The 19566-nt window shown below is 39.9% G+C and overlaps 1 protein-coding gene across 1 annotated transcript in view; it reads right to left on the bottom strand.

The window, feature by feature from the left end:
* Positions 1 to 19566, bottom strand: part of rxraa (retinoid X receptor, alpha a) — a 99639-nt gene that overhangs the window by 6990 nt on the left and 73083 nt on the right. Inside the window, exons 5-7 of the mRNA XM_037692207.1 lie at positions 13634 to 13803; positions 4827 to 4956; positions 2336 to 2468 (exon numbers count right to left, since the gene is read on the bottom strand). Of these exons, the coding sequence (XP_037548135.1) occupies positions 2336 to 2468; positions 4827 to 4956; positions 13634 to 13803 (433 nt within the window). The remainder of the gene's footprint in view (positions 1 to 2335; positions 2469 to 4826; positions 4957 to 13633; positions 13804 to 19566) is intronic.

Below are 19566 nucleotides of genomic sequence, written 5' to 3'. Positions count from 1 at the left end.
CTCAAGAGCACTAGAGCAGGATTTTGACACCATTATTGGAGCTCTCCAAAATATCCAGGTCTAAAAATCTTGTTGATGATTAAAAATAATTATTCAAAAACTGGTCCAAATATGTCAATGTTCATTTCTAACATGTACTCCAGTAGATTAAATATTTAAGGCAGCTGCCAATGTGTATAAAAATAGAACCTAAGAATGTATGATGTGGGCAGAAGTGACTAATGAAATAGTGTGCACAACCTTTGCAGTTTTGAACATCGTGCACCTAGACATAAGTTATGTTAAAAAAAAATGACTGGGCAAAACAATCACATAGCAGCTTACTATGTGTTTGCAATTCTCCCAATTCAGTGAAACAAGTGAAAATGTGCACATGTTCTTTCAATATTGAGTCAACTTTGAGTCTGCAACTAGTCTCCAAAAGTTGCAGCCCAGTGAGATACCACAGTTAGGATCTGAGTATTACTCCACAACAGCCAGAGGTGATCTACTGGGTGATAGTCCAGACTCTGGCCTGGTCACTTTGGACTTTTTCTTTAATGGTATGTTTTCATTTTGTTTTCAAATGTGGACTACTATCATATTAGATTCACATAGAAATCATACTGCTAAATATCTATATTCCAGATATCATTTTAGTTTTTCAGCATCCATTTTTCTCTCAACTCTAATGGGCACATGTCAAACCTGTTGGCTCCTGCTGCAGCTAACCCTTCCCAGCTTTGTCATAGCTGTTGTTTTCAATAAAGTGGTTGTTTTGCTCTGTAGGATGTAAAAACCCTGTTTAGTCCCCACATCAGCTCTGTTCTTGCCCATCTTGGGTGAATGCTAACACAATGTTTCTGACTAAATGTAAGCATATATAAAACTTTGACTTTAAGGCCAAATTTTGTCAGACTAGCTTAGACATTTATGGGTAGTTTAGAGTTCATTTTTATGTTTTTATGAAACTTAAAATTTCTCACAGATTTTGTGAGGAAGCTTCGTTGTGACAAAAACCCGCATCATCCTTGAATTACTAGCGACTCACAATCCTGCATGACACAAAGCTGTCCGCTGCTTCAAGCGGATTCCTACTCTTTAAGCAGCATTATGAACATGTCAATATCTTTTGTTTTCGCCTGATTAGTGTCTACTTTATTTCGTTTGACTCGTTTATTAAGAAATGTACAGCAATAAGTTTGAGCCAAAAATAAAATCTAGCTCCAGTTGCTCCACTTGCACCATTAATCTGGCACCTTCAGTTTGTAATGCGGTGATGTTCAGCACCTGGTCGTCATTCATCACGGGGAATTTTGAGTCAACAGTTCAATCACATCAGAGGATTTTGCCTCTTATGGTCGGTAAATCATTCAGGAGACTTCTGGATAAACTCCCAGCAGAATGTCACATGGGGCTTGAAGAAAAATGGCTTCCATTTGGCATTTCTATCATAATGGCCAAATAAGTGGCTTGCTGCCACAATGATCGTCCCCCCATAATGTAATCACGTTTCCACAAAGGAACACTGGATTGTGTTGCTCTAACTCATTGTTTCAGATCATTTAAGAATAATGTGCTTTGAGGCACTTAAAATGCCGCAGAAATGTTTGTCTCATCTTATTTTGAATCCATAATCATTTCTTTTGACCTCATTGTTTTGATTTCCATCTACACCTTGATGTGCTTAACGTACTTAAACGCAGGTAAACAACAGAAGAAGATGCATAAGAGCGCACTTCTTGCATCAGAACAAAATATATATTTTTATGAATAATTTAAGACGTGCCTGAAACAGAACTCGGCAGAGTCCGCACTGTATATTTTGGCTTGTACACTTGTAACTTTTCGAATAGTTCACATTAGTTCTGCTCAAGTTGTGATGCTGCTGAACGCACACGCGCAGTCCCAGGTGGTGCGTCAGTCGGTCTGTCAATCCGCTGGCCTGGAATGTCAATAACAGCCACCAGGGTGGTGCCTGCACACTCCTGACTTCACTGTGACTCGACTTTGCATAGATTTCTTTGACATTTTCCTGAGCAGCTCAGGTTTTCTGTGAGACCCCTGATGCACCCAGGTGTACATATTTAATATAGTGGAGTCAATCAATAATCCCCGCGCTGCTTTGCCCTACGTGAGGCCTTCCTGTGATTCAGTCAGTGCAACATTTCCACTAAAAGAATGATAAATACATGTGTCAAAAAGTTAGTCAAATAAACTTATTGGCTTTTAAAAAAAAGACAATCATTATTAAAAGACTGTTAATCAGTATTAACAGTAGAAATCAGTATTAACAGTAGATTTTAAGTTCATTTAAACAGTGTGCAAGAAGTTTTAGTAACGCTGCGATAATGACCTGTCAAAGATGGCTCCCACTCCTGCGCTGTGGGCGCTGTTGCGGTGGACGTGCAGCCCCGTCGCCAACAGAATCCCGTCCTTTACAGCAATCGAACGATGTGAAAATGATGCAATGAGGAGTTCATTCCAACCTGAGACAAAGAAGCGGAGTAGGAGAGGGATTAAGGTAAAAGTATGGGGGGGGGGGGGGATCAAAATGAAGTAAGGCAAAAGCTCATACAAAAGTTCACCCAGCGTTCATGCAAAATTAAAACGCCAACAAAGGCGGAATTCCACTGAATCAATTACGCTGCACCGTAACCCCCTGCAGCTTTTTCAAGCACAAGCATCAGGTTATCTCCGAGACGTTTGAATCACGCTTTCTAAGGAGACAAGCGTGTAAAAGGGATGAAGTGCGCCTGCCATCACAATAACGACAACAAGCTTGATGTGCCAAAGCAGGGGGCCTGACACAAGGAGAGCTGAAGACACAAGACGCCGCTGCGTGAGTGACAGGGCTCCTTTAACTGTTCTGCCTGGCAACACTCGCCTCTTCTCCCTACAGTTGAGTTGGCCATGAGAGGAGCTGCTATGCTTTTATCTGTGATGCAGAACTAAAGCGGTTATTTATAGAAAACCTGAGCCGAGCTCTGCAGAATAACGTCTCTCTCTACATTCTGAAGCGTCTCCATCAATGTATGTGCAAAGGACAACACAGGAGGATTTTTTTTTGACCCCCAACTGTTACCGATCGGTGCCTTATTTGTTTTTCTTGGAGATGGGCAGAGAATATGATGGTGTGATCTGAACTGACAGGCAGGGATCGGGGACAATGTGTTGAGGAGAACCTAAAAGACCTTTCTGCATGTTATGTTAGGTGATGGATGATTCAGTGTCTGCTCCACGAAGCTGTTGCTTCCTGATGTTTTCCTCACGCAGAAGATGCAAACAGGAATTGTAGACCCATTTCTTAACTTGGTTTCATGACTGGCACATTTATTCACACTTATGGACACTATAGTCTATTTGACTACCTAAAGGAAGCAATGCCGAACTACCATTTGTAGCTTTCTGTGTTTAGAATGGAGTTTTCAACCATTCTTTAAAATGTATAAATGTCATTTTAACTGCAGTTTAAATTATTTGCTGCTTAGTTCATAAAGAGCGCCCTTTGTTTCATATTTTTTAGATACTTCATACCTGCCTAATATACTAATAATGCTATTAAATCATTTTCCTTTACTCACAGCTCATGAATCAAACAGTCTGACCCACTACCAATAAGAAATAATGCCTCCATTGTTGCTATAAACAAGTGGTTCCTAACACTGGTCCCTGAGGAACACCACCCTGCTTGTTTTAGTCATTCCTCTGCTCCAACACACCTGATTTGAATGAAAGGGTGATTAACAGGCTTCTGCCTAACTTAAGGACGTAATTAAACCACTGAGTCAGGTGTGTTGAAGCAGAGAAACAACTAAAACATGCAGGATGGCGTTCCTCAAGGACCAGGTTTGGGAACCACTGTAATCTTGGAATGTGTGAGGGAAAGTGCCAATAAGGTTCACTGCACAGTCTAACATCAGGACTTTAATTAATTAATTAATTAATTAATTTTATTACAAAGAAATGTTATGACATGGAACAACCTGCAGCATGAAAAATAAAAATATAAATCTTGTGGAAGAATTGAAAATGTTTCTTGGAGTTGAAACATCTCAGAGGGTTGTTTGCATTGAATAAGCGATCAGTTTCCTCAAGAAGTTGAATTGTTAACTTTACCAAGTTCTGTCTGTCTTTGAGTTTTGCTTTTATTTATTGGCATATTTTTACTAAAATGTCAAATATGTTCATTACTTTCTGCTGCGAGGGTTGTATGCATACAGTATTTCAGTCTCTAAATGCTGCACTGTTGTGTTTTATGAACCAAAGGGAAAAAAGTCTTACTTGGTTCTCACCTAGCTCCATAAAACATCTTGGATAATCAAGTAAAAATTTTGTTAAAAATGACTAAATCATTTAGATATATACAGTATATTTGTCTGTTTAATGATAAAGTCAATTTGCATTGATGGAACTGCAAACAAATTTGAGGGTTTCTTTTATAAGAGAAAGTAAGAGTTGCTGCTTCTTTCCATGTTTTTTTATTCCCACTTTTGGAAGCTGGCAATCCTTTAAGTGCTAAAACATGTTTCATGTTGTTCTCTTTTTTTATTATTTTGTTTGCAACTGTGTCTACAAAAGGTATTCATTTAACATTAAACTACCACAGCGCTGTTCAGTTTGTGTTAACTTATCTTGTGCAAAATCTAAGTTTTAATACTTTAGAACTGAAACAACAGTGTATTGTATTTACCATTCCAAGACCTTTAATCCAGACACTGAAACAATAATATGATATAAACTCAAGTTTCAAATAAAATAATAATAAAATAAAAAGATTCCAGATACAACATTTAGATTTGCTTTCTTTTGTGAACCCCAGAGTATGTAGAAGTGGTGTTACAGACCTGCTCGTAACAGGATGACCTGGTCGTCCAGCGGCAGCTCGGAGAAGTGGGGGATCCTCTTGGCCCACTCCACCAGGGTGAAGAGCTGTTTGTCAGCTGCCTGACAGATATTTGTCACCGGGTCGTTGGGCTGCAGTGAAACCGACATAGAAACAAGTAAAATGAGAAGGTGTGAGATTTTTAGTTTTGGTCAGTGTGCGTGTGTTTTTGGGCTGAAGCCAGATGTCTGGACAAGTTACCAATCACTGCACTCTAGACAAACTCACTGAGATTTGTGCTATAATGGGATTGATATCCTGTAAAACGGAAAGCAAGGAGGAAGACAAAACAAACCGTGAGTCTGTCCCTGCTTGTAGGGGAAATACCTGCAGAGAGCTGATGGGGAAAAGCATGTTTTGCTGAGTGAACTCTTTCTTTGGTGACCTTTTAGCCAAAACACTCTTGGACAGCAAGTGGCGCTCAAGAGGTCCTCGAAAGGCCCTGCAGACACTTTACTGCTGTACAAGTGCCGAGAAGCTTGAAGGGAACTCCACTGCCACACCAGGGGGCATTGTAAAATGTGCAGGACTTATATTTACTCTCAGTTAGGCTTAAATTAAATATTCTGTGACATTTAAAATAAATAAATTTATGGTGAAACTATTTCTCTTTTATTTTCACATTGTTTTATGCAACAAAATATGTTGCCTAAACATTTTTTACTAGAAAAAAAAGTCTCTTGTTTCTTTTAACAGCCTTGCCAATCCACCTTATTCCTGGGGGTTCTACTCTATAAATGATTGTGTGTACAACTTCCTGTCATACAGGAAGTAGCAGTAAGCATTGGTTAGCCATGGTAGCGGAGCACGGACTGCGGCTTATTTGAAAGTAATTTGCATCGGTTTAGCAGATAAAATGCTGTTTTTGTTTTGTTCGCATTTATTTAACAACCATAAGGTTTACTAAAATGGCCGTGCTGAGTTCAGGTACCTGTTGTGTTCGTGGCTGCAGGAACAACAAGACCAAACTAAATCAGTGGATACAACAACAGTGTTTGGAACACTGACCCAAAACAAACAAACAAAAAAGAGTGTTCCTGTGAAAAGAGGTATAGTTTACATCACCTACCTACAGATGAGGAATTAAGAAGAATGTGGTTGAAAAATCTAAACTCAAGACCATGTATGTGTGCTCATTTCACTTTGTTGACAAATGGCCAACAGAGGAAAACCTGCATCCTAATTTGTGTCTGGATTATAATAAACCACCAGAGAAGAGACTCCGGATTCTCAGAAGGATTGAAAACAGTGACGAGAACATCAGATATGATTCCAAGGGTATGGAGCGAACAGCATTATAATATTTGTTTGTCTTCAGTATTATGATTTTCTCTGCAATTAACCCAAGTTCGTTGATGGAGGACTTTAAGGCTTTGGCTGGACTCTGTGTCTGCTTTAAGATCAATAAGATTGTGTCCCACCTCTTTTAACAAAACGTGACCGACCTTATTACTGTAGATACTAATATACCTCAGCTTTTCAGGTGGTACATTGCCTCACCGATGGAAGAACCGAGTCAATGAAGTAGCTAAAAATGCAAGTAGTAATCTGCAGCCACTTCTTCAGGTCGTCCTCAACAGGTAGCGGTATGATTTTATTGTCCTGTTTGAGCTCTGACAGGTGGTGTTCCTAAATGCTTCAATTAAATCCACAAAGCTCGGAGAAACCACATTAACTTGTACTGTTAGCACATAAACAAACGTTGGTTCCAGTCTGTGCCAGAAGTCATGCCCATAATTCATGCAAGGCACCATGGGGGCTAGGAATAAGGTGGATAGATTTTCATTTTATTCCTCTGGAAGTGAAGAAGAGCTAGTTTCTTGGTGCTCAACATAACTGCAAATCCACTGGAACCAAGAAACTTAAACCTGTATTTTCTTACATTTTTAATGCTCATATCTTTTTAAGACTTTTGTTTGTCTAAGAAAGTCAGATCATCATATTATTAAAAGTATGCTTGACAAAGTCATAAAGGCATCAAAAGAAAAATCCCCAAACTGTATTGTCTCACATCGTACGTACATAAAAAATAAGAAAAGGAAAATGTGACCAGATGGCAATCAGATGTGCATTAGTTTACCCACAAAAAAGTCAAAATGATTGAAAATAGGTCAAACATTAAACTGGAGAGCCATATCAGCCAAACGTACGTCAGTCATGTGACCCGAGTTTCATCAGATTCAGCAGCATTTCTTTACTCTGAGTGCAGACTCGCATTTAAGAAGCGCATTGGAAAACTACTAGAAAAAACTTATCTCCACCATTTGATATAGTTCAGGAAAACTTTGCAACAAGTACTTTTAAGCATTAGAACCTCTTTTCACACTTCAAAACATGGATACCACGTTTTAAAAGTGTAAAAAACCAGAGTCCAATTCACCAAAGTCTCAACACCTACTGTCCCATAAAAAAGAAACAATGTAAGAACCCCTGACTGCCAGCCATGATAACAAGCAATATGTATGAACACCTTTGTCTTTAATCAGAATACAAATGCACTTTATACTGGGAGAACATCAACAATCTGGCATTATGGCGTTCAGAAAATACTCAATGCCGTGAAAAAACTTTCTTTTTTTGGAGAAGATGGGTTTGGTTTGCACCAACTCAAACAAGTGCTGCTTCTCCTGAACTGTCCTTTCGCATTAAATTCAGAAGTATCGTTCTTTGATCCAAAGGGAATAGCTGCAGAATACTAATGTGATCTGTGCATACAGTATGACTACCTGACTAAAATGCAACTCCATCTGGACAGGGGAGGAGGGGTAAAAAATCCCAGACAATGCTGTCAGTCTTTGACAAGTCATTTACTGCGATCCCTTGATACGTATCCTTGATATGCATATATGTAAACAAGCTCTGTGCACACACGTATCTGCATAAAAACAAGTCAAGTAAACATACTTAAATGATGTTTCTTTGTATGAACTCGCACTTTGACACACAAAAAAGTAAGTAACTTCTCCACGACTTCCTAAATCAAATCCCACAGATCGATGCTAAAAGCTTGGAAGATCCTGGCATCAAGTGCAAATCTCTGGAGAAGATTAGTTCAAGATGAAGGAGGAAACAGCTCTACACTCTTTGTTCATAATACGCTGGCCAATCCTCTCCTCATTCCTTCCCTATAGTGTGAAAGTCACAATGACGGCAACGTATTACAGATGTCTTTCTGAAATATAAAATTTAAACCAGACACAACGCTGTCACTGCTTTGGAAACTGAAAGTTGTCCCCCCACCCCCCGGGGACAAAAAGAGACAACAGACATCTTATGAATATTTCAACATCTGATCTCCGTGGGAAACAGTGGACGGCGCAGCTCAGCGCGACAGTTTTCTTGAGCGGCGTTTCCTGTCGGAGATGCAAGTAGATTGAGATCATTCATTCCAAAGGGCAAGCCAGGCACAAACAGAAAAACAAAAGGGGGCTCCAATGTGTACCACTGTCAAGACGCCCCCACCACCACCACTGTCCTCATAAGAAAAAGAATCCCTGGATCCTCGTTAAACATGTCGAGTCTCATGAATGTTGAATGGCTATTTTAGCTGTGTTTACACTGACCTCGTTTATTTTGCTTCTGTCGCCGGAGATGACACGGGAGAGGAGCTTACACTTTCCTTCCTGAGACAATCGCGAGCATCACATTACTGTGCTTACTGCTCAGGTCACAGACTGGGACGTTATCGGGCTACAACGGAGGAGTCTGCTGTGAGCTGCAGTCTCCTAGCGTTACCCCGAATGCATGAAAATGCATTTGCTTTACCTGGAAAGTTAAGATACGTGAAGAGGACCGAGAGCAAGAATGTCAAATTCAAGTTTTTTTTTTAAATTTCGTATACAATGTCTGCTTCAAAAGTAGCCATCTTCATTCAAAGCAAATCAAAGATTTTACAGCACAAGTGTGCTTCATCACCATCATTCCAGCTACTTAGAGAAATGGCAAGCTTGCATACTGTCTTATGAAATTTTCATCAGTTGTGAAGGGGAGGAGAAAGATTCGCCACTCAATTTTTCATTATTCTGCTTGAACCAGACTATGCTAGCGTGACAAGAGAGAGAAAATTGGGTAGCCATACAAATCAGTTGGAAAATAAATTACTCAAGTGTCCCACTTTTTTTTTTTTGGACTGTAGAAATAAACTATCTTCCAATATGAGTGACTCACCAACTAATATCTATCAAAACAGCAGCAATGCTTTTGGCCTCAAGTTAATGAACGGATCTGAAAGTTTTTAACAACATTCAAATAACCACAAAAAAATAAAAGATTTATGGCGGATGATCCACTCCCTTTCTCTCTCGTCCTGAGGAAAGGAGCTCTCCTCTGTGGCTGAAGACATATTACTAACGCCTGTTTAACTCCTGTTCTAGGTCACCATGAGATAAACACACTTTTATTCAGTTTGGCCCGACCTCAGCCATTAGACAGTAGCAGTGGCCCATTCATGGTGTACACTCATGACCCTGGGCCCAGTGATTAATTATAGCATGGGGCAGCGCCTCTCAATGGACACCAGCAGGGGTGTGGAGGGGGCTTGCGTGGGGACAGTATTCAGAGAGAAGGACAGTCCTTGTTGTAAGGGTAGATTGAATGCTGATACTGTGCCAAAATCGCAGGCTCTACTTCATGAAAGGGTCAGCTCCCCCAATTTAGAGCAACCGGAATCAAGTTGTTCTCTGTAGTATGAACCTGTTCTGACAGGTCCCTTATGGATCTAAGTCTTTCTCCTCAAATTTGGCACCCTTCATCAGAGGGTATTACTCTTCTGGTATTAGCGAATTAAAGCCAAAAACAATTTCTACTTGTCTGAAATGGGCCTCACCATGAGGGGTATGTCAATGTCCCCTGTCGATGAGGGATTTAAACAGTGAATGCTCGTAGTTTTCCATATAAGTGTTTTTCTGGACTGGAATTGAGCAGGGAATGCAAGTCAAAATGTGTTTGATGCAAGATATTTATGAGGGAAGGAGTTAAAGTTAGAGTCCAAGGTAGCACAGTGACAGATCATCGGGAGTGGAGGGAACGATTTTATCCACAACCAGGTGTGATGGCAGACCCAGGGGGTGGCCATTGGTGGCCTTAGCCACCATAGATTAATCTTCGGCCACCTCACCAACCACCCCAATTATTTAAGTAAACTATTTTACTTCTCCTTTCACATTTTGGTCCGGTTCTGCTTCTTTCAGCTTTTTTGTGCAAATTAAAAATATTAATAATAATTCAGCTAATTTCAGCTGTGTTTTCAGCTTATTTCTTTTAGTTTCAGTTAATTCAGCTACTATTTAGCTGTTTTATGCTAATTTTAGAAAAAAATCTCCATCTCTTCACTTCCTTCTGGTAATTTAAGCTTCTTTCTGTTTTTTTAGCTACTTTTTAACTGTTTTTTGTGCTAATTTCAGCTTTTTTTCAGATAATTTCCACTCTTTTGTGCTCATTTTTACTTTTTACAGCCTAATTGGGCAAACATGCTCTTTATGCTTCCTTCTTGTGATTTAAGTTTTTTGTACCTTTTCAGGTACATTTTTAGAATTTTAAGCTATTTTAAGCTGTTTTGTGATAAATTACAGTTTATCATGGTCATTTAAGCTAGTTTCATAGTAGTTAACGTATTTCTGCTAATTTCAGCTTGTTATGCTCCTTTCAGCTTATTTTTCTAGTTTCAGTTATTTCAGTTACAATTTAGCTGTTGTATGCTAATTTTAGCTTTTTTCAACTAATTCCAAATTTTTACACCCATTTCAATTTTTTTTAGCCTAATTCAGCAAAAACTCTCCACTTCCTTCTTGTAATTTTAGCTTCTTTCTGCCTTTTTTTCATTCATTCGTTCAGCCTTTATTTATACAGGTTAGTCTCATTCAGCCTCGAGGACTCATTTACAAGAGAGACCTGTTTTAAACAAAGACCACAGACGATGTACAGACAACACTAGACAATCATATAAAATGAAAAGTAAATAGAAGAAGTTTACTTTAAGTTTATAGATACTTTTCAGCTTTTATCAGATAATTTCCACTTTTTTGTGCTCATTTCTGCTTCTTTCAGCAAACTGATCTTTTTGATTTCTTCTGATAATAACCCCCACCCCCACCCCCGACAGATCCTCAGATCTAAACTAATAAATGTAAAATTTTACACTACAATATCTGTCAGAATCATCGACATAAAGTGTAAATATTCACTCGGAAAGCTATTTTATATTGGAACATCCTTAGATTGCTTCATGCATTAATTAAATTATCTCAGTAGGTTTCCGCTCAAAAGGTGATAGAAATAAATACAACTTCCAATCAAGACCAGTGTGCTAAAGTTGTCTTCTTCCATTCTAAAGTTTAGTGTTGGGTAAACAGCAAACATCTAGAAACCCCCCTCCACAAGCCCAAACACACGCCACATATTAATGTTTCTTAGCTGCCCATGAATCTACACTCAACTCTTTTACCGTTTGTCAACACTCCGCTCCTACATTTTTAGCTTCCACCCAAAATAGCTCTGATTTATTCCCGTAACTGCCCCTACTTTTCTACCTTTAATTCACAAGACATTTCCCTCTGTACTGAAGCAGACGAATCCCAGAAGCTCCCACCCCTCCTCCTCGTCCTCCCCAGTTCTGCCCTTTGGTAGGCTGTTGCGCTGCTCCTCTGCTTCCCGTGTTGCAACAGAATTCCAGAAAAAGCTGTGGCTTTGTGGGATGCTTTCAGGAACAGTCTGCCTGTTGCATTATTCATCACTCTTTAGTCTCCTCTGTATCAAAGACACCCCAGCTGATGCGTGGAGTAAAGATGAAAATTCACAGCCGAGTTAAAACGAGGTGAACGGCTGAACCAACATTTCAGAGTAAAGGCAGACACTCTCCAAAGACCAAAAAGTAAAACAAAGCGAGGACAGGCTTTAACTCATAACTCATCATCAGCAACAACCTGCAGACAGCCTGTTTGACTGACGGGACGCCAGAAAAAAAAACAAGCAGATATGCAGACAAAGCTAAATCACCATCTAAGTTTGTACTTTTTGCACACAATACAAAAGTAAAAGGGGATTAGAACTACTCTCAGATATGTTTGTAATTTTTATCTGACTCATACTCAAAGCTGTAACGTCATGACAAACCTATGAAAAATAGAAAAACCTACAAGGTTTGAATTCTAAAATGGGTCTTTTATACAACTCTTTGAATGCAACTATCAATAACAGTCAGCAGATGGTTTGCAGCAGAAAGTTAGAGATAGTTAAAGTACCATAATTTCCAGACGATAAGCCGCTACTTTTTCCACACGCTTTGAACACAGCAGCTTATACAATGCTGCGGCTAATTTATGTTTTTTTTTTTGACGGGCTAACGGGCTTCATGCCGCCAAAACATTTAGCCTCGTCACACCCAGACGCCCTATACAAGTCTCTCTTGGGGGGTGTCCTCGTGACTCAATCAGACTACCTGCAGTGTTCGAGGCGTCCAGCCCCGTCAACAGAAGCAAGCGCCCAATCTACCGAACAGCGCACACTCCCAATTCCCCAACCACCTGTCGGCAGTGACGTAACGCTAAGCTAGCGGCTCGCAATACAGGTGCGCTAGCTAAAAAGCTAAAGGCAGCCTCCCTCCCACCCCAAAAACTGTCGGTACAAAGAGCGCACTGCTCAGATGTGTCTCTGAGGGATGAAGAAGGGGAATTTAATACATCGGTGTCTCATACAAACAGTCCGTCACCAGGCAGTTTATTGTGCGACAGAGTAAAATCGATCTTTACGCGGACTTGGCTTGCGGACGTCCACTTCGAGTCCATGTTGAGCTCGCCTCGAGTAAACGTGGACGTCCGCGGAGTGGTATGTGGAGGCCTTCTCCCCCTCCCCACCAAAACTGTAAAACGGTCGGTATAAACAGCGAGCTGCGCAGCTCAGGACTTGTCTCCATCTGGAAAAATCACGGACATGAGCACCCTGCCATGGCAAGTTATCTAGGGGAAACACTGAGCAGCATAAATAAAGGTTATAAAAACTGACCAATGAAATTACCGAACAGGTCACAGTGAAACCAAGCTTCATTGGTCCACTGTTCCCTCCTCCTCTCCCTCTCCCTGCAGGAGATTCCCCCTTCGTTGTGCACAACAAAGTATTTGCAGCCACTCGGAAGAAGTGTGAATTTTAAATCAAATTGTGAATTTGCCTCGAGAGGAAAGTGACGTCGAGAGCGACAATGAAAGACACAGGACGTGTGTGATGAACTCTTTCTGAGGCTGTTCAGTCTGACACTGAAGAAGACGACTTTAGTGGTTTTAGTGCACAGGAGGAAGATGAACCGATCAATGACTTTTCCTGGTAGGCTACTGTATTTATTTATGTTTTTAACCAGCCATGTTACAGGCACTGGTCAGAAAAAAAAATACTATATGTATTTGTGTATGTTACCGGTACATATTTAATTAAAAGTTTAATCAGTATTTCTGTGTAAATATCTCATGTTACAATGTGGACACCTACGGCTATTTATGTACTTTTAAAATAGTTTTTATTTATTCAGCTTATATTCAGGTGCGCTCAATAGTCTGGAAATTACGGTAACTCATAATAGTGATGTTTTGTTAGAAAGATCAGCTCAGTAATGATGCTAGTACTTCAGTAGAATAAAAAAGCAGTTTGTCTGCTGCAGAGGTAAAGTCTTTCACCTGCTCCAAGTAAATCTATACAAATATTTCACGATGTGCCAGTACTTCTGGGAGGCACACAAAGTTAGAATTAAACACAGATCAGAATATGTTTTTAAAGAAATCTCACCGAGTTGGACGGCGCACCGAGGTTGCTCTCGATGTAGGTCTCAGTTTTGGGCTCCACCGCGTCCTCAGCTTCCAGGATCTTCTCCACGGGCATGTCCTCGTTGGCGCAGCTGGTGGACTCCACCTCGTTCTCATATTTTTCCTTGGCTCGCTGGCGCTCCTCCTGAACGGCTGCATGTAACAAAACTGATTCCGTTCACTAACTGCTGTTTATTAAACAATATCAGCCAATGATAAAAAGCACATGTATGTGGAAAAAAAAGTGATTGTAGAGACTATTTTAGCTGCGAAACTGCAAAGTCATGGTTTAGTTCAGTCTCACAAAATATATCAACAGCCCAGCTCTAATTAATAACTCATTATGTATGAAACAAACCGACTAAAATCCCTGAGAATCATAAGTCAAATCTTCACTTCCACTAAGGCCCTGACTATACTACTATGGGATCTTAGAAACGATATGATTTTATCCAATTGCTAAAAAAAATATATCAAAATGTCCAGATGATAAACAAATATACAGTAGTCCCTCGCTACTTTGCGGACTCGCTCTATCGCGGTTTTTCAAAATGAGATTGGACATGACACAAGATTGGATGACTGATGAATGAGCCGCACGATCGGCATGGATTTTTGATTTAAAATAAATTATATTAAATTATTTAGCACCTGCTGCACATTTGTGCAACACACACTGCAGGATAAACTTCCTGCTGCAGCTGATCAGCTGTTCACTGTGCAGAGTGGAGAAGTGGGCGTGGCCAAGAGCGCTTGCAGGCGGCAAAGAGCAGAGGAGGCAGGGGAGCTGAAATCATGACATTCTGGGTCTTTTAGAGCATTTAGAGTTTAGAAACATTGTTTAGAATATTGCAAGAGTGCGGGAAGGGTTTAAAACACACACACACAAACATATATATATATATATATATATATATATATAAATATATAATAAAATAAACTACTACTTACTACTTGTACTACTATTCCTACTTCAGGGTTTTTCACTTATCGCGGTTCTTTAGGATACAGATCCCCGCAATAAATGAGGGACTACTGTATCAACAAAAAAATGCTGAAATACCCATAAAGCACCAATAGATGGGAAAAATCTCCACATGAACAAATAAAGTACAAAGGAGAACTCTGAAAATGGCCAAAAAGTCTCCTAAAACAACTTTTTTCCAATAGTTTCCTCTCTCTTTACCCTTTTCAGAACACAATCTCAATTTAATAGCAAATTAGTCAAATCAAGATGAGGGGAGTTAAGACGTGTCTTAGATCCTTGTATACTGTTTCTTGCTATTTTTGGGTGTAACTGGGACCTCGAGTGCACAGTTTCGTTCCACCTCATGTACCACATGTGATGCAAACAACAATAAAATCTCCTTGAACCTTGAATGGGATCGATGGGTGTTGGGTTGGCTGGTTGTGCAGAAAAAGCTTCTTTGTTAATGTGATTTTCTAGCCCCAAAAGCAAGAGCTTAAAAGGCTGTTGTGCTCTGAAAGTCATTTACATACATTTTAACAATACAGTACTTATACTGCAACTGCAGCACTTATACTGCAACCATTACAATGTCTAATTTAATGTATTATGTTTGGTATAACAGTCAACCTTAATTAAATAGTGCTGCATGCTAATGTCTGTTGCAAGCCTAATAATTAGTTAAATCGATGGGCTTTATGTGCTAGGAATCAGCAAGAACTGATGGTTTATGAGCTTCTTAAAGGAGCATTTTGTAGAAGAATATTAGAACCGCTACATTTCATGACTTCAAGTTGCGAGCCAAGGAGACACTCAGAAGTTCAGAATAGATGCAAGAGTATAAGATGATTCAGATGCACTTGACTGAGTGTGTATTTAATCATTAGTTATGGTTTCAACTAGGTGAATGAGATATAAAGGAACCTTAGATCTGTGTAATGCTTTACAGAGCAGCAAGGGAAGGTTCAGGGACTTCTTCCACTTTATATATCAAAGAGATGTGTTCAATGATGTGTTCAATGACAAACAGCCAGCTCTTTTAATATACAGACCATTCAAAGGCACATAAATAATGCAAAGCCGTTCGCTAAATTCTTACACCGCAAATGAAGGTCAGATCATTTTAATAAAAACAAGCATCAGAACAACTCAATGAGGACTTTGTTGTCTATTAAAAAAAAATCCAACAACTGATTTAAACACAGCTTTGTTGATTCCGTCATCTGATTGACGTGGAGACAGGAAATGGTTTGTGTTCAGTGGAGACACGGAGACTCGTAGCTGGAGCAAGAGAAACCGCATGTCCACCCTCCAGTGCAAAAAAAAAAATAAAAAATTGCATGAGCATGTTTTTTGTCGTTTCAAAAGGCTGTAATTTATTTCATTCTGACACCACAGAAAAATTGTTTTAGTGTACCGTGGCTTTTTTTTCCTCCAGCCATGGATTAATAAAATGTTTTGGAGAGGGGAAAATGTTGGATGACAAAAGGGCTTTTTGGAAATTCACATTTAGCAGGTCCAGATACACACACACATGAAGGGTGTGCAGGACGACCTGTCTACTCGAGCCTTTCTCTGCTCTGGTTTCCATTTCATGTTCTGAACTGGAGAGGCCTTGGAGTTGTTGCGAGGGGAAAAGGGGAAGCAGAAGTTGTTAGAGGAGAAGGAGAAAGGGGCCCCATTTTGGAAGAACGGCTGTCTGGCAGTGGAGGTCAGCCCAAGGGTAGAATACTTGTGCTGGAGTCACAGAGAGGTGAGGAGGGCTGAAATCATGTTAGCTTTATTCTCCCCTCCACCTCTTCTGTCCTGACTGGGAGAGCATAAATTCATTTAATCCTGTTTTTCTGTGGATTCGCTTAGCCTTTCGGGCTACCGCTACCTTGTTCTCCAACCACAGCCCAAGGGTGCAGGAGGGGTGGGAAGAAGCTCAAGCAAGTGAGTGAGGCAAGAGGCAGTAAAGGATAATATCCTGGAAATAAGTAAAGAGCCAAACAATGGCATGAAAAAAAAAAAAAACAAGGACAGAAAGGGAGGCCGAGAAAAGGTCAAGAAAAATTGGGCTCCGACTCTAAAATGTTTCTTTCATCAAAGAGGCGACATCAAATCCAAATAAATCTGCATCTTTAATTTTCCTTCACCATGCACAAACTGCCTTCAATCACTGTTACTATAGTGGAGGAAAGGAGTGATTGATTTGACCAATGTGTGAAAGAACGCTTAGCAGCACCAATATGTGGAGTGTTAAAATTCACACCTCACCCCGTCTTTTCCTCAGTACCCTTGCTGTTCTTTATCACGCTGAAGCTATTTTATGGGCAGAAACTTGTGCCATCAGAAACTGAATTCGAATTGCTCAGACTGAATCTGTATTCGCGTTATTTGACATTAAACCCCTTGGTTTGAAAATGAATTTCACGAAACTGAAACTGAATATAATGTTAAGAAACTGTATTTCGTTGTGTTGAAAATTCAGTTGGACTACTTTCATTTTCAGTTCTATAATTCAATTTCAATTGCAAAATTCTTCTTCTTTTTTTTTTTTTTATGTCGCACATCCGGGTCCTTGTATAAGCCACGGAGTAATCGAACGCAGATAGACAGATTTAGTTTCACGTCAGTAAAACTTCCTTTATGGAAATGTAGGCATGGGGTTCAGCCTCAAGGGGGCGGTAATGCAACAGAGTGGATGCAGTCCACCATAAAACACCAAAGAAGAAAAATAACTTACTTTATAGCGTATTTTGAGCTGGAGCAGTGGCGTGCATGTCACTCCCCAATCTGTAATTTAAGCCGAGCCGTAGTGTAGCTCATTTGCGCATGCGCTAAAAGGAATACGTCCGGGTCGCACAGATCGCCGTTGAATATGCTAGATTAAGGAAAATCTACTAGTATAATTCCGTTTATGAATAAGAACAGTTTTAATTCACTTAGAAATGTATGTGCTCTATCTCTGCCGATTTTCATGTTGCTTATTTGCGCCACTCGTATTCCCGTTAAAATCATAGACATATTTACGTCATGGTTAAAATGATATGCAGCTTCACCACTGAGCGGCGCTGTTTCACCATGGAAATAATTTATTCTGCATCTTGCAGGGTTTTTCTCATTCAGCCCAGGCTGGGTGTCAGGTCTAATGCGTCGCACATCATCTTAAACAATGATTTGTAACGGAAATACGAGTGGCATAAATTAGCTACACGAAGATTACGTGAATACAGATTCAGTCTGAGCAATTCAAATTTCAGTTTCTGACGACATGAGTTTCTGCCCATATTTAACGGTGAATCTTGAATAAAATTTAACAACGTGTCTAATCAAAAGTTAATGTTATTAACAAAATAATACCGTAATCAGCTATACTTTCCCCAGACCTGCTTTGTTTAAAAGTTACAAGAATACTGTGTTAAAATCATCATTAAAAACCAAGTGTTTTTTCAGTATGAGCAAGGATTCAATGGAAAGCAATGTTTGCAAATATTAGCACATATTTTACTTTTAATATTAATATTATCTGAAGTGGAGATCACCTGGTGTCTACATGTTCATGTTAATGCATCTCAATTGGCAATTTGTGATAGATTCACATAAATGTGAGCATTTCTTTGTGTGTTTTTGCTCTCCCAGAAGGAAGAACAAAAGCATAGTTACTTATTTGTGTATGGTTTAGACACGGAATAAAACATTTAAACTAACAAGGCAGAATGTATTCATTGTTGTGTTTCCAAACAATTCAAACCAACAAAAATGTAAAACTTGTTATAGGTCTCTTGTGATCCATCCTTTGGATTTTTCTCTTTTTTTATTAAATGTCAGAGCAAACCATTTAAAGAGATTTGAGAATCAACTCAAGATGTTGCCGTTTTATGATGCTGGCATGTAAACAAGTATGTACTTCCATTAATCTTCATGACTGTGGATGTCATTTGTGTGGGTGGTCCCTTGGTGGAGACAAGTATGCAGTTGCATCTAGACAATGTTGCTGAATATGGCTTTTCCCAGCATATTTGTTAACATCACATCAGATCAGAGCTAAAGGAATGACCAAAGCCAACTTGTACAGTTCTGAAAAAGTTGGGTTGTTATGTAAAATGCAAAGACAAACTGAATGTGTTTATTTGCAAATCTCTTAATAGGACATATAACATTTATCAAATGTTGAAACTAAGAATTTATACCTTTTGATTTGGTAAAAAGCTCATTTTGAATTTTATATATAGATAAGTGCTTTGTGTTGTCGTCATTATATGTTCCCATACAATGGCAAAATTAGTTCACCGCATTTAACCCATCACAGGTGAGATAGACTCTGGTGGAGCATCCATCCATCCAATATCTTTACCTGCTTCTTCCTTTTTGAGTCACAGGGGTCACTGGTGCCCATGTCCAGCTATCACTGTGCAAGAGGTGGAGAGAAACAAACAAACTCCATCTAGAAAGGTTTTGGGCCGAGTTTTGAACCAGGGCGACCTGCTCGTTGAGGGGTGGCAGCTCAGCTCTACCAACTGTGCCACCGTGCTGTCCCTAGGTAGAGCAGTGGGCAGCTAAGTAGGTGCCCGGCGAGCAACTAGGGATTGAGTGTCTTGCTCAGGGACACCATGAAATTTGGGTATCGTGGGAAGTTGAACCGCGATTTTCTGGTCCCAAGTTAGCTGCCCTATCTCTACACCATCCAAAATGTGTTGGCAGCAACACATCGCAAAATGTTTGTTCGGGTCCAAGTTGAGCCCTGTGTGGAGCAGAGAGCTGCCATCTAGGGTGCCTGGGGGAGCAGATGGTGGGAGTTAAGGGCCTTGCTCAAGGGCCCAGAGTGGGGCAAATAAAAGTGGAGGCAGGTGTTTCACTTTTTCCACCCACATTTTGATGTTGTCAGTCTGGGGAGTTGTACCGGCAACTTTTCGATCACAGGCCCATCTTTTCTAACCTCTGCGCAACCACTCCCCCCATGACAT

The sequence above is a fragment of the Nematolebias whitei genome, chromosome 18 (genome assembly GCF_014905685.2).
Source record: "Nematolebias whitei isolate Nwh7 chromosome 18, NemWhi1, whole genome shotgun sequence".
Lineage (NCBI taxonomy): Eukaryota > Metazoa > Chordata > Actinopteri > Cyprinodontiformes > Rivulidae > Nematolebias > Nematolebias whitei.
The sequence above is the reverse complement of the archived record's forward strand: the minus strand, read 5'-3'. Positions and strand labels throughout refer to the sequence as shown.